The sequence below is a fragment of the Geotrypetes seraphini genome, chromosome 14, assembly GCF_902459505.1.
Source record: "Geotrypetes seraphini chromosome 14, aGeoSer1.1, whole genome shotgun sequence".
In the NCBI taxonomy this organism is placed as follows: domain Eukaryota; kingdom Metazoa; phylum Chordata; class Amphibia; order Gymnophiona; family Dermophiidae; genus Geotrypetes; species Geotrypetes seraphini.
The window spans coordinates 35,716,584-35,740,522 of record NC_047097.1 but is presented as its reverse complement, the minus strand read 5'-3'; the positions used below and the strand labels follow the sequence as shown (position 1 = coordinate 35,740,522).

The following is a 23,939-nucleotide window of genomic DNA, read 5'->3' as shown; positions in this document are numbered from 1 at the left end:
GAATTTGCTACGTGCAATTATGCGGCATATAAAATGAATAAACCTGTAAACTTAATGTTGCACAAAATCCGATATTTCAGACAGTTGCCAATCCATAATTCTGTCTTGTAACTTCTCCAAGTAACTGCCTGATGACAAACAGGACAGAACAGCTTCACTGACTAGCTGTGTCTCTGGTTCTTCATTATACTGATCAGTGGTCTGAAAACTATTTCATGATGGTTGGCGGTCCAGATTTTTCCCTGTGTCCAGGGTAGAGCTAAAGTTACTTCCCAAGATTGTTCAAACAATCCATGGCCGCCCTATCCACATAGTGAACAATGGGCAAAGATGGTATTCAAGTCTTCAGAAAGCAGTACACTTCCCCCTCCCCATTCGTGGTTCCTGCACTCACGGTTTCATATAATCGCAATTTTTTCTGGGGAGCGGTAAAAAAAACAAAAAACAACAGTCTTAATGTAAAAAAAATCCATCTTTTTTTCCTCCCTGCCGCCTTCCCGGCCTTACCTGATGGTCTAGAGGGCTTTCGGGGCAGGAGCGATCTTCCTACGCTCCTGCCCCGTGCAGATCGCCATGAGGAAATGGCTGCTGGGAGTTCCCGTAGTCTCTCGAGACTACGTCAGGAACTCCCTATAGCCATTTCCTGAGCGTAGGAAGATCGCTCCTGCCCCGAAAGCCCTCTAGACCAGTGGTTCCCAACCCTGTCCTGAAAGAACACCAGTCCAATTGGGTTTTCAGGCTAGCCCTAATGAATATGCATGAAGCAAATTTGCATGCCTATCACTTCCATCATATGCAAATCTCTCTCATGCATATTCATTAGGGCTAGCCTGAAAACCCGATTGGCCTGGTGTTCCTCCAGGACAGGGTTGGGAATCACTGCTCTAGACCACCAGGTAAGGCCGGGAAGGCGGCAGGGAGGTGGGGGTGGGTCCAGGGCTGTGGAGTCGGTAGATAAATGTTCCGACTCCGACTCCTCAGTTTTTTGTACTTCAGACTCCGACTCCAGGTAACCGAAATTTCCTCCGACTCCGACTCCTTGACTCCGACTCCACAGCACTGGTTAATTTTCAGATCGTTAAAATGGAATGTCAAGTTGAGAGAAATGAGCATTTTCGACACCACCTTCTTTTTGCTTTTAATCAAGGTTCTAAGGCCGCAGAAGCTGCTCGCAACATTTGTGATGTGTATATAGTGGGTGCTATAGCTGAAAGAATCGCTCGTGATTGGTATGCCAAGTTAAAAAATGGAGTCAGTAGATAAATGTTCCGACTCCGACTCCTCAGTTTTTTGTACTTCTGACTCCGACTCCAGGTACCCGAAATTTCCTCCGACTCCGACCACAGCCCTGGGTGGGTCAGAACTTGATAATCGCGGTTTTTCGGCATTCGCGTTCCGGCTCTGCCCGTATCCCCCACAAATGACGAGGGAGAAGTGTATATCCTTGATAGCGCAGCACACGTTTCAAAAATCAAAACAAAATGCCAAGTCAGGGAATCGTGCAGAAACCATGATAACATGGCTCAGAGATTGGTTTAGGACGGTGTCTCGCAAACTTTTCCAAGACACAGCGCCCTGAGGGCCAAAGCTGGAGGGTCTCGGTACATGCACAGATGTCGATGCAATGATGTCACCCGCATGTGTGACGTCATCATGTTGACATCTGCGCATGTGCCGAGACCCTCTAGACGGGACCCTGAGCTTGTTAACTCAAAAATGACTATGCCGGCAAGGAGGTGCGGAGAGACACCGGCTGACTCACCTACACAATGTGCCTCTCGAAACAGCATACTACTGTGTCGTGGTAAACAGTTTGTGATACACTGGTTTAGGGCATAAGTTAGACCTCCGGCCCACAACAGGGACCCAGAAAACACCCCCTACAAATCATGGTACTTTATTTTATTTTTTAAATTGATATACCGACTTCTTGAAAGTAATACAAGATGGTTAGCTGTTGCTGAAATTTATGCAGAGTGTTTGATATGAATAATAATAATAATAATTTATTTCTTATATACCGCTATACCGTGAAGTTCAAAGCGGTTTACAGTAAAGGTACATTTAGTCAGTACATGAGATACAAGGTGAGAGATACATGCGGTCAGTGCTTGAGATGCAAGATGCAAGAAACATACAGTCAGTGCTTAAGATAAAAGGTGAAGAGCAAACAGGCTGTGCTTGAGATGCAAGGTGAAGAACATACAGTTTGTGCTTGAGATGCGAGGTGAAGGAACATTCGATCTGGAAATTCAATTACGGTTGAAGGCAATTATAAGTTAGTAAAAAATCCTGAGTTGGGACGGTCGCGAGATTAAGATGAGGGCCGCTAGAGAGGATGAGGTGGGTTGGGAATTTAGAATTTGTCAATCAAGTCTTCAGGGATTTTCTAAAGTTAGCATATAGTGGCCTCAAGTATAGGTTTTCCAAGGCATGTGTTCAGTTTAGCTGCCTGGAATGATAGCGTTCTATCTAGAAACTTTTTGTATTGGCAAGATTTCAGGGAGGGGTAGTTAAATAGGTTTGTTCTGCGGGTGCTCTTGTAAGAGCCGTTAAGAGAGAACTGGGAGACAAGACAAGCTGGAAGCATCCCAAAGAGAGCTTTGTAGCAGATGCAGGCGAACTTGAAAAGGACTCTGTATTCTACAGGTAGCCAGTGGAGTTTCTGATAGTAAGGGGTAATGTGTTCCCATTTTTTTAAAACCATAGATTAGACAGACCGCGGTGTTCTGGATTAATCTCAGCTTGTTAAGGTTCTTTTTATAAGCTCCTAGGAATATGATATTACAGTAGTCCAGAGTGCTTAGGATGGATGATTGTACTAATAAATGAAAGGAATAGGAAGTTATGCATACAGAAGAGATCATGTTGCTAATGCACGAGGATAGGCGATCTGGGGAGGGGAGTATGGAGTAGAAGAGAGGAAGCATTGGTCTGTCGATGCTGGCAATGATATCGATCTGAGGAATCTTCTGCTGAAACATGGTCTGCAAGCTTATCGTCAAGGACCACTCGTAAGATTGAAGCATTCTATTGTGCCTTTTGCAGTCTCAGGAATATAGGCAACCTGTATTTGGGTGGAACTGGCTCTGATAAAAAGTCACAAATATTTTTGCCTCTCTTCTTCTAAATGTATGTTTTGTGGTTAAACAAAAAATAGGGGAAGATTTGTATTTGAATACGTCCGTTAGCAGTATTGATCAGCAAAAATTCAGGGATTTCATTCCTCTATTTGTTGAGATAAACACTGCTACTTGGTTGCTTGGATTAGAGAATGACATGGTGACTGTTACCTGTGGCTAGCTGTGGGTAACCCGCCGGAATGGGGGCGGGGAAAAAACCCCAAACAAACCAAAACCAACTGGTTGCCGCGAGTACAGGTGACTACAGAGGAAATATTTGTGGGTAGCAAAGCAGATGTCCTAAAACCGATAATGAAGTCTTGAAGAAATACACTATCTTGTGTCCAATGGCTAGGGCCTGAATTTTGTGCTACTAGAAGACTATGCTGGAGGATTTGCTTGTGGACATACACAACTACCAATACAAGGCATTTCGGCCCAGATACTATAGAAGATGCCTACAGTTATGTACCTAGATCGGCATGCCTAGTTAAGCTAGGCACCTAACTTAAATATTTAAAAAGATTAATCGGTGCTGATAGAGCAAGTAGCACCTCATAACTGAAAATAGGAATGGTTAGGGGGTGGATCATGGATGTGTTTAGTATTAGGCACCCTCATTTAGGCCAAGAAAACCCTGGCATAAATAGGGTGTGCCTAAGATGAGGATGCCTACCAGCACCTAAGCCCACCTTAAGCACTGCTAGGTGCGTGCCCAATGATCGACACCAATTGTGCCCAATGGCGACACCAGAAAATATTTCTTCACCGAAAGGGTGATTGACTGCTGGAATAATCTTCCACAACAGGTAATTGAGGCCAGCAGCGTGCCAGATTTTAAGAAAAGATGGGATTGGCATGTGGGATCTCTTCATGAAGGTAGTTAGGGGGTGGGCCATTAGTGTGGGCAGACTAGATGGGCCGTGGCCCTTTTCTGCCGTCATTTTTCTATGTTTCTATGTATTCCGTGCCTATGTTTTAGGGGCCATTTATAGAATCAGGGCAATCTTGAACAGTCAAGGAGCCAAACAGAAGACTTTGAATTGATAATGGCTCATCTAGGTACTTTCTGTAGCGAGGATGAATTAGTATATATGTATACACGTATCCTTGAGATACAGGGTTCACAGCCAGTTCCCTTTCTTAAGGGATGGCAGAAAAAAAGGGACAAGTTCATCTTGAATTTCTCCTTGTGAAGAAATTAAAGATCCAGAATGGGGCATAAGACTGTAGTCTTCTCCAGGATGAGAAGCAACCCTAACTTCTTTCCTGTGGTGGGACCTGCTCCATTGTACTGGACTGAAGAAGGGAGACTTTTCTCCAAGAGTTCGGCATGAGAGGATGAAGGTGAGTCCAAGATAAGGGCCAATAGGGAGGTCAGGTTCATCATCCAGTCACTCAATCTATAATTAATTCTATGCCGACGACACATTAACTGATTGATGCAAGGAAAAATAGAATCAGACTGCCCCCTTCCTTCACCAAGAAAAGACACCTAGCTGTGAAAGATGATTGTAGTCAAAAAGGCTGATGCCTTCAATGAGCTGATTTAACTTAAGGACAAGAAACTTCTTGGGAGAGCTTTGCTTAGTGCCTATTCACATGAGCGGAAAAAAAAGGAGAGCTGAGATTGCTGTTTACAAGATGGGCTGCACATGCTCAGAATTTTTAAATAGGTTCCGAGTTCTAGGAGAGCTGTTGTGTTTCAGAACATAACAAACACAAGCATGGATTAATGAGACAAAGCCAACATGGATTTAGTTGAGGAAAAAATCTTGCCTCACCAATCTACAACATTTCTTTGAAGGTGTGAATGAATCTATATATATATATATATAAAAAAATCGGAGGTATGTATGTGTGTATGTATGTGTGTATGTGCCGCGATCACGCAAAAACGGCTTGACCGATTTGAACGAAACTTGGTATGCAGATCCCTCACTACCTGGGATGATATGTTCTGGGGGTCTCGCGGCCCACCTGCACACATGGGCGGAGCTACAAACTGAAAATCAGATTTCACCCATTCATGTCAATGGAAAAAATGTAAAAAGCTGCCATTCTCACAGTAATTCAAAAACGGCTTGACCGATTTGAACGAAACTTGGTATGCAGATCCCTCACTACCTGGGGTGATATGTTCTGGGGGTCTCGCGGCCCACAACTCTATGTTGCTTGCTCAAGGATGGGTTCACCCAAGAATTTATATGTTCTTGCTCCAGGAGGTGAAACTAAAATTGTTGTTTATAATCACGTTTTGCGTTAGTTGTATTTGTATTCATTTTGTCAAATATTTCGCATTATAATTTGAATATTGTACTTTTTATTAAGCTGTAAAAAAATAATTTCGTTCACCACTATAAAGTATCTTTATTTGAATCCATTTACAGTGTTATTGCTATAATTAAATACCCGTGCAACGCCGGGGCATCAGCTAGTATGTAGATAAAGGTGAGCTGGTCAATATTGTGTATTTGTCAAATCCCTTTAGAAAATCCAAAATACATCATGAAAGACTTCTGAGCAAATTAGAAAGTCATGGGATAGGAGGCCATACTATGTCTGCCATGCTATGATCTGTCATGCTTTCCACACTATGTCATATTGCTCGCCACCTTTGTCCTACTATAGTATGGTAAATATGGCGTATAATATGTTTCAATTCATTTGCACAGCACACAAGGTAACTTATGTCAGCTAAATAAACTACATCAAAAACCTACTCTGACAAAATAACTTAGGTACTTGGGAGAGTAGGCATAACCTAAATTGATCAATCCTTTTATCCAAAACGAGCCTCAGAGCTACAGGCATGGCCTAGAACACCAGAGCCCCTGTATTCAGCTACACAGCTGACCTACTATAATCATCGGCTCCTTTTACAGCCAGCACTTACCCTGGAAAAAACTCCACCCATGGGAGAAAAAAAACCGTGGTGTTAGCTGTAGAGACAAAATCAAAAACAAAAAGCACTAAACTCCCCAGTGTCTAAGAATGTGGTAATACAAAGAACATACATCTAACAAAACAAACACACAGACAAGCCAAGTATTTGTCATATTATGTCTGCCGTGCTATGATCTGTCATGCCATGTTTGCCACTCCATGTCTGCCATGCTATGTTTCATCATGCATGCTTGCCTTACCATTTTTGCCAAATCATGTCATTCCACAAGGGTCATTTCATAAATAATGCACACTATTTTTTTAAAATTTACATTTTTTTTCCACGTATTTCTTTACAGTCCTTCAATATAATCCCCCTGCTTTGCAATGACTGAGTCCCAATGTCCGGGAAGCTTCATTATTCCATCCAAGACACCATTTTTGTTCAGTTGCCGAATGGCTCGGGTAATGGCAAAAGATGCAAAACAATGTCCACGCATAAGTTGCTTCAACTTTGGAAAAAGGTCGAAGTCTGGTGGACTCATGACTTGACTGTAGGGAGCATGAGGTAACTCCTCCTAGCCGTATTCGTGTAGTTTTTCAATAACAACATTCCCTATGTGCGGGCGAGCGTTGTCGTGAAAAATGAGTGGCCCAGCCAAGAGCAACTGAGGTCAGGTTTTGTGCATTTTTCTGCAAATTTTTTGCAAAAAAATCACAATACACTGCTGTGAAACTTCTTCCACATAGAACTTTGACTGTGATGATGATGCCTTCATGATCATCATTTGTTTGACTTTTGATTGAGCTCGTCAAAATTTTTTGGGTCGTGGAAAAGATGGAGCTCTCCACTCATTGGACTTTGATTTCAGCTCCATGAATATGGCTGGGAGTAGTTACCTCATGCTCCCTACAGTCCAGTCATGAGTCCACCAGACTTCAAACTTTTTCCAAAGTTGAAACAACCTATGTTTAGACATCGTTTTGCATCTCTGAAAGAGCTTACTTCCTACTGAGAAGGGCACTTGGCTCGTCCCTTCTTAGGCTCACCTCACCTCGTAGGATCAGTGAGCAGGATCAGTATGAACTGACTGAGAGAAGGGTCTCAACAGTATGAAAGAACCTTCAAAAGAACACTCTTAATGAGCAAATTCTGGCATCTCTGGATCATTATATTACTTATGCTTACACTATCCCTATGATTGGAAACTTATGTAGAACTACGATTGTCTTAGAAATGTTTTTTATTAAATGTGTTTGTTACACGGTCTCTAAAAATGTAATATTTCATTGCTTTTAACCCTTTAAAGTGCTTATGTTGTTGTTCATGTACAAAGATAAGGCTTTCATAGTTAATATTAACTGCTGATTCCATAGAAATACTATTTTTCCCCCAATTTCATGTTGCAAGTAGAAAAAAAAAAGTCTCTAGAGATACAGATACCTAACCAACAATATCACCTCCACAGCGCTCAACAAAAACATTTCACAGCTGTCTTTCTGAATATTAAAACATGTCCATCCTGGTGGTGCAAACTGGCAAATTTAATTAAGTTGCAGTAGGAACAAGATGCTGACTCAGTAATGTGAGAATGTCAGAAAATGCTAGCATTTTAAATTGGCTATATTCAGCACAGAAGCATATCAAGTTTATTTTATTGCTCTGGGCTGTCAGGGTGCACCTGAAAATAAGAAAAAAAGCATCCTATAGGCCAACGGTTCTTAACCTTTTCTTTACCACAGACCCCCTTTAAATATCTTTTGTTGCAGTGGACCACCCAAGACTTAACTAAAATATAAAACCCTAAAGTGCATCAAATATTTACAGTAGAGTCTTGGTTAACCGGGACTCTCACACAACTGGCAAAAAAATTGCCAGTGGGGGGAAAAAAATTGTCGCCCAAAGCACCAGTGGCAGCGTCCTGAGCTGAAAATCCTCACTCCCTCAAGCAGCTATGAACCCCCCTCTCTCCTGCCCCGAAGCACCAGCGCAGAAGTGATGTGTGTCAGAGGGAAGGCTCTGCCTGGGCTGGCCACAAACAGCTTGTTTTGAGGTTTCCTCCTGCTGACTGGCTGTGCTCGGGTAAGGAAGGTAGATAAGGAGGGAGCAACAGAGTTCGCTCAGGACCACTGCCTGCTTCTGTCACTTCAGAGCTTGAGGGAGGGAGGGAGGAAGGCTTTGCAGCTCAAGACCTCTGCCACACTGGTGATTTGGGGGACATTTTTTTGCCGGTTGTGCGAGAGTCCCAGCTAACTGAGACCCAGTTAACAGAGACTCTACGATCAAGTGGAGATTTTTCTGGTGTGAAATTGAAAATAGAATTTGGTTTAGTAAACTGTGGTTTTTCAAACAACGAAAGTGCAAAATGGTGTTTTGTTTGGAGAATACAATATATCCTATTTCCAGGAGATTAAAGAGATTCTTAAGGAAAATTATTTTAATGGCTAAGAAGATAATTTTACAATTATGGATTAGCCAAGAGGAACCATTGATTGTGCTTTGATGCACACAAAATGATAGAACTTTTATGGACAGAAACGGAATAATGGACATTGCATCTGTGAAGGGAATACAATTTCAGAGATTTGGGAACCCTTTTAGTTCACTCTCAGCCCTATAGCTCATTATCAGGATTCTGAATGTCTCATGACTTGTTTTTACATTTATGATCTGGATGTTATGCGTTACATAGGAGTAGCAGCAGATTAAGTAGAGGAATGGAAACATGTATCGATAAGTTTAAGAAGATTTGGGAACCATTAACAGATTTTTGTAATGATTGATATAATTTTTCCCATAATAAGATATTTGATAAAGGAGGGGGAGGGGTAGGTTTATTCTCTTTATCATAAATTATAAATAAATTATCATAATAGTTGTTATATTGTGTGCAACTAACAAAATAAGGGGAGGGAAAGGGATTCATAATTGAATAATAGTTGATAAAATTATTAAATTTTTATATGATGTCTAAAATTATAGTAAGGATTATATAAGATATGTTGTATGTACAATATGTTATGGAGATATCAAGTGTATACTTAAGGTAATTGTATGAATCTTTATGACAACTTGTTGTTATATGAAGAAAAAATCAATAAAAATGTTAAATCTCGAAACATGTAGATGAAAAACTGTGGAATTGTTGTGACAAACATTCATTTGGGTCATTCCATGTCAAGTGGTCTAGGCCTCCCCACCTGACCCTCTCAGAATTTGATGAAATTTTAGTACAATAGGACATGCAATGAATATATGTGAAGTCTTAGAGCTGGATCTCAGCTTCTTCCAAAGTTATGGGTCTCGTTACTGGGGCCACTTTTTTCATCCAATGGAAAATAATGCCAAAATGTCAACTTCGGGTTCAGGTTGTGGAAAGGATAGTTTCTAGACCAAGCTAAGTGTTATATTTCTAGTACAACTGTTTGTGCTGAATCCAAATATACAAATTAGATCATTGGTACTTGCTTTGGTGTATCACTGGTGGACCATAAATTTGATGTAAAAGCTTGTCGTAGAATGCACAGGCAAATATTTGTCACAACATAGCTCCTGAACAGAAAGCACAGCAGATTAGGAACTGGAAAAGATTACAGCCAGATACTGCCCCAGTAAACTTTTAGACACACAGTGCTCCCCCCCTCCCCAAGATAAATTTTTATTAAAATTGATGGAAAAAATTTTATGCAAATTTTTAGCTATGTCATAACACAACTGTCCATCCTCCAATCTTCTTTTTTGCACCATCTAAAAGAGTAATTATTTGGCTACAAAATTCACCAAATCACATTTTTGACCCGCTCTTTCTAATAGCTTACAACAGGCCTAAATGTATACCAAGGTTTCAACCTGTGTTTAATGTTAAAATATGTGGGAGATGCAGACAGGCACTGGAATAATGAGAGGAACTTTAAATTGGAAATTTGTGGTTTTCTAATAACTGAGTTTTTATTACGACAAAAAATTAATGTGATCGAAGAACAGCATGGTTTGGATAAGAGTAACAATTTCAAAAGACAAATCATGCTTCACAATCACTTCAAATGCTGCTCATACAGCCAGCCTGAGTACAATGCCTTAAATTTGTTATCAATATTGAACAACAGTTTGTGAATAGTTATATTGCCTTCCTGTTGAGGTTGTCATTGGAGCTTCAAGAACCATAAAAATATGTTTCTCTGAAACCCACACAGTATCTTTTTTAAATGGCCAATGAAAGGATCAAGCAGGGTCTTGTGGATGCAAAAAATTAATTAAGGTTCTTGGGAGATTTCAGAGTATTTCAATTCCACCAATAATTGTCATACATGCAAGCAACATATTGGTGAGGCTGCAGGTTGATAAGTTGAATAAATGTAGAAGGATTATCAGCTTTAGTGACATCAGCAATGAAAAATGTTTCATCTCCTGGTACTCTGCTGACACAAATTTTGATTACATCAGTTGGCTTAAACTGGTGATTTTCCCGAGTTCAGCTACTCTATGGCCATTCTCAAACTTGGATTCCTGAATAGGTCTTAATTTCTCAATGTCTTCCTTTGAGATGAATAAGAATTTGACCCCAATAATATTTTCTTCACAAAAGCTAAACAAATCGTTTTGAAGTCAAGATCTGATTTTCCAGAGGCCGCTGCCAGCTGGCATGTGCAGCAAGTCATTTTATACTTCCCCCACTACCATCACATGGTATTTTCCATGGCTAGTACCAAAAAAATTCCATTCAGCAGAAATTCCAAAGTCTTTGTAATGACAGCAAATATTAACAAATTTTTTTGTAATTTTTGTATTGTGCTGCATATCCATCACTAAAATAGTGCACATTTTTGATTCCAGAAATAAGTTGGTACATAAAGGCAAAGCTTCAAAAAAGGCATGAACTGCAACAGTGTCATGCAGCAAACAGTCATTAATTATGCAGAGACTCAAATTCTGAAGTTCTGAGCCAGAATTGAAGTAAAGCATAAAGGGGAACACACATGGACTATGAAAGGAAGAACATGTGGAAGGACCCACAGAGAGGATACCTTGTTCATATTAAAGTAGCAAGTTGTGGAGCCTGAAGCCTGCCTTTGCCTCTATCATTATCCCATGGAGTCAAAGAAGGAAGTGACAAAACTGTAATTTATCTACCTGTATTATTTTTTACATTACAAAAAAGCAATAAAACTTAGAATGATCCAATCATCAGAAAACCAGGAGGAATTTTATTTCAGTGCCCATTCAACAGAGCAGAACAAACAAAACTGAGAAGACTTGAGGGAACTGCTGTGCACAAAAGGCCACATATAGTCAAATCTTTACACTAATTCTGAGCTCTGAGAAAATTATTCTATCCTTGTGCCATTGTGTACCTGCTTGTTGACATAGAAAGCACTGTGCATGATTTAGTACACACAATAATTAGCAAAACTGAAGAAAAATGTGCAATATTACCTATTAGCCAACTGCCACAATTCCCATAGGGTTGGAGACATAGAATACTTCTCATAAGTACTTTTAGAGAAAAACACTTCAAAACCATTTTTGGTTGGCACATCCCTGTATAAAAGAAACAAAAAACAATGAGGCACAGAATAATATTTTAACAAGATACAATTGACAGGCAGTCACCAGGTTAAGAACGAGTTTCATTTTTAAACCATTCTTAAGTTGAATTTGTATGTAATTTGGATCCTGTACAGTACACAGTCTATAAAAATATCAAACATTAAAGAAACAGTCCTCAAAATAAAATACTGTAGTTTAAATAGAAAGAAAAGATAGGAGGTTTACACTTATTTTTGTTCTTCAGATAGGCAGCGGAATGCTTTTTTGTTTGGGGGGACCCCAAAGCTCCGCCCCCATAATAATAGTACTTGTAAATGCCATCTTTCATTCATTTTTCATATACTGTATAATCTTATTAATACATAATGGTAACCACAAAATAAAACTACACAAAAGCACACTCATTTTTCCCTCCCCACCCTTGTACAGCATTTCTTCCTCTCTCTTCCACCTCCATATGCAATGAGAGAGAGAAAGAGAGATATCCAGGGTGCATTTCTCCAACTCCCTTTACTGCTACATCCAACATTTCTCCCTCTCTTATACCCCGAACTGTGTGCAACATTTTTGCCCCTGCCCACAAGCCCCCATGTCCAACATTTCTCCTTCTATCACCCCTCTCCAGCACCATGCCACATCTTTTCCTCTATATCCTCCACCACCATGTCCAACATTCCTCCGTCTTGCATCCCTTTCCATCTGTCCCACTTTTCCCTCTCCACCACATCCAACATTTCTCTCTCTCAACCTCACTCCTCTCCAGCACCATGTCTAATAATTCTCTCCCTCCCTACGCCCAATTCTCCTCTTTCTTCCTTTCACCATGTACACCATCTCTTTCCCTCTCACACCCATGTTCAACAATTCTCACTTTCTATTCCCTCCCTCACCTCAGCATCTCTTTCCCTCCATTCCTCCATCTTATGTCCCTGTCCCCACAGGAACTCAATTTCCCCATCCCCACAAGTTTTGTTGTTGTCCCTGTCCCATTCCTGTAAGCTCTGCCTTAACCACAGAAGCCTTAAACACTTCTGATTTTAAAGTGTTTGAGGCTTGTGCAGATGAGGACAGAGCTTGCAGGAATCGAACAGGACAGGAAAAAAACTCAAGGGGAAAGGAAAATAAGTTCCCTCGGGGATGGGGAAAAATTTGTCTCTATGTCATCTCTAGCCATAAGTTCACACTCCCTTTCTTGTCTCAATGCGCCACATGGTTGCCCTACAAATTTCTTCAAGCAGACAGCTTTAACTGCTCTGGTGGAATATGCCTTTACTCCTAAAGGAGACTGTTTTCCACTCCCAACATGGGCTAAAGAAATTGTCAGGCAAATTTATCTTGAAATGGTCACCTTCAATGCCAACCGATCCCATCATGCTGCACCCAAGAGCACAAAGAGATGATCCGACAGGCGAAACTCGTTCATCATCTCTAAATAGCGAAGAACTCTTCCTTGGACATCCAGGCATTTCAGGATATGGTCTTCCTTCTTTGCTCCGGAGGGCAAAAAGGCCAAGAGATGCACTTCCTGGTTTACATGAAAACCAGAAACTACATTTCGTAAGAAGAAAGGTACCATTCGAAGCAAGACACCAGTCTCCAAAATCTTGAGGAAGGGTTCCCTGCAGGACAGAGCCTGCAATTCTGATATCCTTCTGGCTGAAGTTACGGCCACTAAAAACATGGTCTTAACTGAAGTCCATGAGCAAGGCTTCCTTCAAGGCTCATACAGAGGCCGAGTTAGTGCTCACAGGATGAACATAACATAAGAAGTGCCTCTGGAAGAGGCTGGCGCACGAGAGAGCCAAAGACACAATGCCCCCTTTAAAAACCTGGGCACATCTGGATGAGAAGACAAGGATCGCTGTTTGGTATGCCCTCTAAATCTGTACCATGAGTGAACCCACTGCAAAGCTTTTATCAAGCCCTTCCTGAAGGAAGACTAAGACCATGGCTATTGGGGCCTTGGTTGGATCTATGTCTCTCTGACTGTACCAGCTCTGGAAATACTTCAAAGCCTTCATAATGGCTTCCAAAGTGGAACTGCTTTTAGATCTTAGCAGGGAAGCCATCACCAAGTACGAATAGCCTTTGTGCTCAACTAAACTAAAAACTTTAAATTTATAGACCGTGTCATCTTCAAACAAATAGAGCTCGACTCGGTTTACAATAAGATCTACAGTAATAAAAAAAGATAAAGGAAATATGTTACAATTTTGAAAAAAACACAAGTTTTCAGATGTTTATGAAATATTTGGAGAGCCCAGATCTTGCAGCTGTGAATGTTATTCCATAGATCAATAATTTTGAAAAGTAATGATTTTCCTAGTTTGCCAATGGAAATGATACCTTTTAATGAAGGGAAGGAAAGTGTAAAATTTTTGAGCTGTTCTAGTTAGGCCATATCTTTTTGAATTCCAAGACAAAGATTAATAAAGGGCAGATACCAAACAAGATCTTAAATGTTATACAGGCACATTTAAAATAAACCCTAGAGATTATCGGAAGCCAATGAAGTTTAGACAAGAGTGGCGATACGTGCTTAAATTTGATTTTTCCAAAGATCAACCTAGCTGTGGTATTTTGGATCAACTGGAGTCTTTGTAGACTTTTTTTTGACACAGAGGGGTCCTTTTACTAAGGCGCGCTAGCCGTTTTAGTGTGTGCTAAACGCTAACATGTCCATTATAGTCTATGGACACGTTAGCGTTTAGCTAAAATGGCTAGCACACCTTAGTAAAAGGACCCCATACTTAGATAGCTAGAATTACAGTAATCTAACCACGAGAGAATAATTGATCGTACAAGAACAGCAAAATGTTGTTGATGGAAACAAGACTTAACTTTTCTTAGCATATGGAGGCTAAAAAGGCTTTTTTTTTTTTAACCGAGTTAATATGTTTGTTGAATGAAAGTGATGAATCAATAATAAAGCCCAAAACTTTGCTTGAAAAATCAATCTTCAAAGACGTCCCCGATGGAAATAAAATAGAAGTGTGATGGTCTAGCTTTGGACCAAGTCGTAACAGTTTTGTTTTTGTCTCTTAACAAGAAAGGGTCCAAGATTGAAGTTTCGTTATGCATTTGGTTTATGTTTGTGGATAGATTAGAAATGTTCAAGCCTACCTCAAGGAGTACAAAAATGTCATCAGCACAAGTATACAGAGATTCGAAGGGAGATAATTTAAAAGATTGCAAGGTGGTCAAGAATGGGAGAAAGAGTGGATCCCTGAGGTACTCCGCATAACAACTTCCAGGGAAGAGACGTGGAGCTATTCATATGAACAACATAAGATCGAAATTGTAAAAATTTTGAAAACCAGTCTAAAACTGTAAGATCAAGGCCTATCTCAGAAAGCTGATGAATCAGGATATTATGATGGACAACATCAAAAGCCGCAGACAAATCAAGTTGTAACAATATTGCATATTTGCTGCTCAAGTGTAATTGCTGAACCTTTGATATTAATGACAACAGCAAGGTTTCTGTGCTAAAGTTTGGCCTAAATCCTTTCTGACATGGCAGGAGAATAGAAAATCTCGCCAGATAAGAAGAGAGTTGAACAGAAATGATGGATTCCATCATTTAGTTAGTAAAGGGATGTTTGCTATAGGTCGATAACTTGACAGTAAATATGGATTTCGATCGGCTTTTTTTAATAGTGGGGTAAGAGCAATATGGCCCATGTCACTGGAAAATAATCCTGATTCTAAAGCAGAGTTTATGAGATTAGTTAGCAGAGCAATAGCCTGGGTGGGAAACCTCTCATATAAATATGAGGGAAAGGGATCTAAACTACATTTTAATTTTCTTAATTTATGACACCTTTGCAAGACCTGAATCTCAGTCACAGGTTCAAATGCTGTCCAAATTCTATCTGCGGGAGTTGCTACCATATTGACATTAGGGACCAGCGAAGAATTGTCTGAAACCATTGATAGAAAGGAGTCTTTAACAGATACTTTCGGCAAGATTTCCGCTTCAGGGTGAGATGGACATATTGGCATTTCACTAGTAGAAGTTAGAGAGCGCCAGATATTAAACAGAGTACTACTTTGTTTTATCTAATAGTTTTGGTTGCATTGAAATTTTTCCTAGCTTTTTTCAAAACAGAGTTGTAAAACCTAATGTTGGTCCTCCAGATCTGCTTATCAGTGAAGGATTTAGATTTTTTTCCATTTATGCTCTAATGATTTACAATTCTGCTTCAATTCTCTGTGGTATGGCAAATACCAAGAGATGGTATTAGATGACAGAGGAGCAAGAGACTTGTAAATGGATTCTGAAAGGTTTACCCAGGTGTTCCAAGGCAAGCCATACAACTAAAGTGACCTGGATCTTTCAGAGCAATGGGGCCTTGTGAAAGGAGTCCCGGATGACTAGGTCTGAATTCCATGGCCATCTTAGCCAGTCTGGGCAACCAGAATTACTTGCCCCTTATCCTTTGAAGGACTATTCCTATCATCAGCCACAGGGGAAACACATACAGAAGCTCTGGACCACAGCGTCCAGGCTGTCACTTCCTGGCTCCTATATTCAGCTGAAGAACCGAGTGTCCTTCTTGTTGCTGGCTGATGCCATGAGATTGAAAGTCAATCGCTCCCAGCACTGAAGCATGCTGTTGAAGACCTCCTGAGACCACTCTCTGGGATCCAGTGTCTGATGACTCAGGAAATCTGCTTGCACATTGCCCACTCCAGTTACATGTGCTGCCAACGGATGGGCCTCAGCCTTTCGGAACAGCATTTGAGCCTCCAGTCTCAGCGATGCACTCCTGGTGCCTCCCTGCCAGTTGATGTAGGCTACAGTTATGGCATTGTCCGAGAAGACATGGACCACCTTGCTCTACAGTGCCCAAAGGGCTAACCTGATACTGCCAAGCAATTGATTGACCAACCGCTCTGCAAGGGTATCCACCGGCCCTGCAGAGGCTGCCCTTGGTAGTGGGCTCCCCAGCCAAAGAGGTTGGCATCTGTCACCAAGATCTCCCACTTGGCTTTGCGCAGAAGCATTCCCCAGGATAGGGACCATGGTCCAGCCACCAGTCCAGGATGCGTTTATCCAAGGCAGCGCTAAGTCCAGTGCATCCAACTGCAAGGACCACTGGGACAGCAACGCCAACTCTAGAGAAGCAAATGCGCTCTCGCCCAGGGTATTACATTTACTGTAGCCACCAAAAACTGAAATAATGCCATGCTGTCAGAGCTGGCCTGTCCTTTATTGCCAGAATCTGACACATGAGCTGTGGGGGGAGCCAGTAGAATGGTTCGTGTCAGGCTTACTGAGCACAAATCAAAAATTACTATTAAAGTCATGGATGCTCCATTGGTACAGCATTGGCTTGACTGTAATCATTCAAAAGATCAAATCCAATGGCGAATATTAGACTCAGTGGAAAGAGGGTGGAAGGATGGCAACGTTCTACAAAGATTGATCTATAGAGAACAGCTGTGGATATTCAGGCTAAACGCTGTTGAACCAGCAGGGCTCAACAAAGAGAGTAAGCAATGAGAGTTGAGAAAATCATTATAGGATGGCTGGGGTGGGTCTTGAAATGTTCAAAAGAACGCCGCGGCCATGTTTACTTGCTATTCAGATGACTGAAACATGACACATAAGAGGGGCTAATACCTTGAGACAGCTAGTTGCAAAATGTGAATGTGTTAATGAATAAGACCCCTCACAACTATGAGATAAGTTGGTTATTTTAACTATGCCAAAATGTGAATATTGTGGTATTAGGATGCAATTTATATAGAGTTTAAATAATAGTAAAAAAATAAAGAAAAAGATAAGAAGAAATAAAGTGATCAATGAAAAAATATTGGTGAACCTAGTTTCAAGAATTTGATACAAACAGCTCACATTAGATACCTCTATAAAATATAGGGACACATAATTTATTTGGTATATGTTGGCTCTGGGTCCTTGCCATTCTGTGCAGAACTGTTGGTGTTCTTTTTGGGTGCGAGCATCAAATGCTCTTCTCTGGGTCTCTGTTCTGTGTGTGGTCCAGACTTTCGTTTATCCGAGTATGGCCCCAGTCCTTGCAGTGAGTTCATAGGTCTGTGTTCTGAGAGTCTTGGCATGCTGTGGTCACCGGGGGGGGAGGAGGGGGGGAGGGGCCAAAGGCTCTGATTGGCCCAGATGCCTAATGCCCCTCCCAAAGGAGGAGCCTTAAGCAATCTGGGCCAATTAAAACCTTAGGTTTGTCCCCTGGTGCATCAGGAAGGGGAAGGCCCGCCATTTTGTAAGAGGTGACCCTGTCAGCCGGAGCAGGGTAGGTGTCCTTCTGGACATACTTCCTGAATAAGGTAAGAAGGAAAGGGGCGTAGAGTCGGGAGATTGTACGAGCACAGCAGGAGAGAGTGGGCATCTCTCCGGCCAATCTTCAATTTGGATTTATTTATTTATTTTAATTTGAATGGGGAGGTAGTATAGGCTAATTATTGTTAGAACAATTAGCTTGCAGCAGTTTGGCTCACTCGCTCAGGTCTAGGGGCAGAAAAGCACTGATTACCAAAAAAAACCCCCAAGGCTCACACTTTTTGGTTGTCTTTGCAAATAGATCAGGAAGGACAAAGACCTGGAAAGACAATGTATTGAATATAGATAAATACAGCTGTATAAACATTTGTTATACTGGTATGAAATAACACTAAACACATGCACAAATAGCAATTCTTTGATACAGACTATGCATAAGAAACTAGGTTACTAAGATAAAGGAAAACACAGCTAGGATTTAGTACTGGACTGATCACCAAATCCCTTAAACTTACCCAAGGCAAGAGCAATGCCATCTATCTATATAACCAGCTGAACAATAGAACGGTATGCCTGCTCACCACAGAAAAGGAGGGGCTTCTCCAACAATAGACGCTCTCTCTCCCGGGCAGTGAACCAGTGCCTTCACCGTCCTATGGGTTTTAGACTGATTACAACATGCCACAGGTATCAGTTCTTGGCATGATGAAAGCCAGCACCAACAGTTGTCAGTCCTTTGATTACCAGAGGTTAAGTTCCGCTCTCTGGCTGGGGACAGTCTCACTCTTCAGCTCATCAATCTAAACATAGACTTTTCTCCAGACTGCCTTAGTCTCTTCACTCCAACTCCAATCTTCTATCCAGCACTCAACTTGTTGTTTCTCCTCCAACTCCTCACTAATTCTGTCTACTAACCAAAGACACTCCTTGTTCTTCCTTCTTCTTCTTCTTTCTGACACCAATGTGTCTAGTCAATCGGTGTCTCAGTTACCAGGGCATTTTCTGGTCACCTACCAAACTCCTGAAGTCACCATAAATCGCCCTAGAGAGATAAGGGTGCTGGGCACTGGTTGTTACAGTTCCAAGATGGGAGTCTTTCTTATCTCAAAATTCCTGTGGAAGTGAGGGGCCTCGCTAAAAATTCCAAGATGTGCTAGCATGAGTGAAAATGATTCTTGGCCCTCAGACCTGTCGGAAAATTTTGGACGTAAATGCACAATGAGGTTAGGAAATCACTCAGCGTTTAGAGTGCTCATTTTAATATTAATGACCTTGTCGTATTACTTTTGCATGTAGTATCAGGGACTGCTAGAAAACTCAAAAAAGACCATGGTAAGATGTTTTGATAATCAGCCGCTAAAATATATATGCATGCAAACTGTCTGGAACCGGTTTAGCAAGCACATTAAAGGCACATTTTAGTTTTGAGAATCTTCCCCTCAATGGCTAATTAACATCTTAATGTCATGCAGTGAGGTGGGGAGGGGGAGCATCCGCCCCAGGCACCAGCACCCTCTTCCTCTCCACCCCCCTGCTCCTTCCTGACCCCCACCCCCTGCCATGCACCCATCCCTTCCCTCATACCTTTTTAATTTTCCCAGTGCAAGCAGTATTACAAACTTGCTGCCCACAGTAGCGCTCTCTCCGACATCACTTCTAGGTTCTGTGCCTGGAAAGTGACATCAGAGGGAGAGCCGACATGATGTGGGCAGTGATGCTGCTTGCGCCGGGAAAATTAAAGAGATATGGGGGAATGTACGGCGGTGGGGAGGGAAGCACACGTGACAAGAGGGGCTCAGGAAGGAGTAGGGGCCTGGAGAAGAGGGTGGGGGAGGGACACCACTCACCCTCGCTACACCACTGATGCCATGACCTTTTAAAAGAAATGTCTCCTAGAATCAATTTAAATCACAAAATCATGTAAGTACCTTTTTTGTGTTATCACTTTTCAATATTCACAAGATGTGTTTTTGGACGACTTCCTAAAGGAAAAGTCCATGTGCTGTTATTGAGATGAATATGGGAAAATCCACTACTTTTAAGAAGGGGTTGGAAGGGAGGAAAAATCCATAGTCTGTTATTGAGAAAGACATGGGGCAAGCCACTGCTTGCCCTGGTTAGGTAGCATGAAATGGTGCTAGTTTGGGTTTTAGCCAGGTACTAGTGACCTGGATTGGCCACTATGAGAACAGGCTACTGGACTTGATGGACCTTTGGTCTGACCCAGTAAGACTATTTTTATGTTCATATGCTTATTCATAGGATAAGTAGCATTGAATTTGTTTTATTCTTTGGGATCCTGCTACCCTATTTATTTGTGACTGGATGGGCCGCTGTTGGAGAAAGAATACTGGGTTGGATTTGCGGTCTATCCCAGTTTAAGTTCTAAGTATGACTATTTTAATTTCCCGTTGTAAACAGTCTAGCTTTCTGTGCATAGGGAAACACATACTATACCTCTCTGTGTGTGTGTACCCGGAGGAAAAACACGTGAGCCGTCCCAATACCGTCATAAAATAACGACTGCAAATCAAACACTAAAGCAACGGGAGCTCTACAGTCAAACCGCCTGAAAGCACAAACGGTGAAATCTCACCAGCTGAGTTCACCCGATGCCATGCTGCAGTCACCATCACCAGTCTCCGTCATAGGCACAGCCTCTGCCCCCGCCACATATCAACAGCAGAATCAAGCAGGAAAGCTTCCTAAGAAAGCATTGTAGCCACTTCTCAACACACGTTAAACAAACACACAGCTCCTCCCCAAGGCACGATTGCGCACTTCCTCCTCTAGACTAGACGAACCGCCAGCTGGCTTGTGTCACGTGATCATAGTTAACCAACCAAAGCTCTCTACTTGCGACGGAACCGCCGTTGTCAGAGTCACGGCTAAACCCTCCTACTATTAGACGACAGGGAATGTTTGGTTTTTCTTTAGTACGTCTGACTTTCGGACTGACTATATGGCATATTGGTTGGGGAGCTAGTAGTTCCTTAAATCGTATATTTTAAATTTTAGGTATCTGGATACATTAGGGGAGGTTTGTTAAGTACCGCCATTGAAGGCGAGTGTGGCGCTATAGCCTCAGATGTTGTGGGTTCAAATCCCACGCTGCTCCCTGTGACCCTGTTCAAGTCGCTTAATCCTCCACTGCCCCAAGTACATTAGATTGTGAGCCCATCGGGACAGAGGAAAAATGCTTGAAGTACCTGTATGTAAAACCGCTTTGAATGTGGTTGTATACAGGACCGGATTCATTCAGGGCCCCTTCCACACACCCTCATTTATATATCCATTTTCTTATTTCCACTTTATTTCAAAATTCAAAACATACAACAAAGATTACCATACCAGTGCCAGTGTCGTTTTTCTTCTATGCAAATTCCAAACAGCTTTGACCAAAATCCCCCCCCCCCCCTTTCTTTCTTGAGGAAGAGATCTTCAGCTGGCAGGGATTTGGGAAGCCCACCAATTTATATTTTGCATTTGGGTAGGAGGCATGGGGCATGGCGTGAAGAAAATTTAATGCCCGCCATTTTATTGGACTAATGCATTTCTCAATTAGCTTTCAGAGGTTAAAACCTCTTTCTTCAGATCAGTAAACTATACTGCTGTTACAGTATCCCTATCCTGACCTAAGGAAAGGAATTACAGTCAGTGGCGTACCAAGGGGGGGGGGTCCACCCCAGGTGCACGCTTCAAGGGGATGCACAGCCGACCGGGTCCAGAACCTCCCGCTCTGCTCAAAATGGCACCTCAGTGTGGCTGCCGTACTTATTACAGAGCAGAGTCGGTAGTCGCACTGAAGTGCAGGAAGGTCCTGCGATGACTACTGCTGTTGCCTCTGCTCCGGAAGAGGTAAGTAACATCGGGGGGTGGACCAGCAGCTGCAGTCATCGCGGGACCTTGCTGCAACTCCCTGCGTCTGCTGGCTCAGCCCCCCTCCGACATCACTTACCTCTTCCAGAGCAGAGGCAGCAGAAGTAGTCATCGCGGGACCTTGCTGATTTGGATGGAGAGAGAAAAGAGCATAGCAGGGTGGTGGAAGAAGAAAAAGGGGGTCAGAGTGGTATGGAAGGGTAGGGAAAGAAGAGAAAGGGGGGTTAGGGTGATATGGAAGAGTGGTGAAGGGAGAGAAATGGGTTCAGGGTGATATGGAAGAGTGGTGAAGGGAGAGAAGGGGTCAGGGTGGTAAGGAAGGGTATGGAGGGTGAGAAAGAGGGTCAGTGTGGTATGGAAGCGTGGTGAACGGTGAGAAATGGGGTCAGGGTGGTATGGCAGCATGATGAAGGGTGGTATGGAAGTGTGGAGGGGCAGAAAGTGGAGGGGCAGAAAGTGTGGAGGGGCAGAAACTTCTACGGCGACAAGATCGCCAGATCAAAAAACCAGAACAGTATGCTGTTCAATATCTGGCGCTCCTTAACTCCCAACACCAACCCCTCTATACTTCCCTCCTCTCCATCGGTGGACCTACTAGCAAACTTCTTCAACGAAAAGGTCACCGCCTTGAGAAGCTCCTTCCCTCCCGTAGTCTCCTACAACCCTCTGGTGCCCGCCTTCCCCGATCCTACTACAAAGGTCCTCACCCCCGTCCCAGTCAATAGATCCTGGACTACCTTTGAGCAAGTATCCGATTCGCAGGTCCTCAAACTCTGCCTGAAATTGAACTCCTGTAACTGCATCTTGGATCCTTTCCCATCCTATCTATTTGAGAAAATACCCGCACAGGCCATCTCCTCTCTCACTATACTCATAAATTCTGCCCTATCATCGGGCCTCTTCTCCCCTGAAATGGGACACATTGCTCTGACCCCCCTACTGAAGAAAGCTGACCTAGACCCCTCCTCCCCATCCAATTATCGCCCAATAGCAAACATTCCGCTCCTAACCAAACTGCTAGAGTCCATAGTCTCCTCCCAACTCTCAGCCTACCTGGAAAGATTCTCTGTCCTCCTAACCTATCAATACGGCTTCAGACCCAACTTCAGTACCGAAACCCTCCTGGCCTCCCTAATCTCGAAGATCCAACAATTTCATTCTCACAAAAAATTTGCCGTTCTCCTTCAATTCGACCTCTCTGCTGCCTTTGACGTAGTCCACCACGACATTCTAATCTTCCTACTCTCCGAGATAGGCATCAGTTCTACAGTCCTTGATTGGTTCTCGAATTTCTTACGTTCTCGCTCATACACCGTCACCAAACATGGTTCCTCTTCCTCCCCATGGAAACCGACTTGTGGAGTCCCACAAGGCTCCCCCCTATCTCCCATCCTCTTCAACATTTATATGTCCTCCCTGAATCTCCTCCACCTGTCCCCCCTAGAAACACTCTACACTTACGCCGACGATATCCTGGTCCTCATTGAGACTGACGCGAACCTCACCAATCTCGCAGCTAACATTTCTTCTTGCATAACCAACCTTCAATCCTGGGCTCACACTGTACAAATGAAATTGAACGAGTCCAAAACCAAACTACTATGGCTCGGCCCTAAACTCGATCAATTACCCTCTTCCATCCCACTGCCCACAGGCTCCTCTTTACAGTTAGAGTTCTCTAGCAAAGTTCTGGGCATCACCATAGATTCATCATCATCCTTCAATGACCACCTCAACTCCCTGATAAAAAAATGCTTCTGCAGCCTTCACATACTGAGGAAAGTGAGGTCCTGCTTCCACCAAAAACACTTCGCCGCCCTCGTACAATCCATTATCCTCTCCAGATTGGATTATTGCAATTCCATTTACCTAAGCTTAACAAAGAAAAGCCTTCACAGACTCCAACTAATCCAGAACACCGCGGCTAAACTTATCTTCTCAAAAAGTAAATTTGACCATGTCTCACCGCTCTTATCCAAACTCCACTGGCTACCCGTTATTTCCAGGGTCCACTTTAAATGTGCCTGCCTAACCTTCAAGATCCTTCATGGTATCCTTCCTCCTTTTATCCCTCTATCCTGGAATTCCTCTAATCCAACCTCCACTAGATCCACACAAAAATTAAAACTATCCTTCCCCTCCTTAAAAGGCATCTCCCTTGTTAGTAAACTTGGCTCTTCCCTCCCTTTCAGAATCACTCAGCTCTGGAATAGTCTCCCTTCCCCTCTCCGCAATCTGA

At 42.5% G+C, this 23,939-nt stretch overlaps 1 protein-coding gene across 2 annotated transcripts in view; it reads right to left on the bottom strand.

Annotated features, from left to right (window-relative positions):
- Window positions 1–20,620, bottom strand: part of ICE2 (interactor of little elongation complex ELL subunit 2) — a 152,826-nt gene extending 132,206 nt beyond the window's left edge. For both annotated transcript variants that reach the window (XM_033920479.1, XM_033920480.1), the window contains exons 1-2: window positions 20,418–20,620; window positions 11,443–11,547 (exon numbers count right to left, since the gene is read on the bottom strand). In XM_033920479.1, the coding sequence (XP_033776370.1) occupies window positions 11,443–11,547; window positions 20,418–20,470 (158 nt within the window). In that variant the 5' untranslated portion in view covers window positions 20,471–20,620. The remainder of the gene's footprint in view (window positions 1–11,442; window positions 11,548–20,417) is intronic.
- Window positions 20,621–23,939: the final 3,319 nt, after the last annotated feature.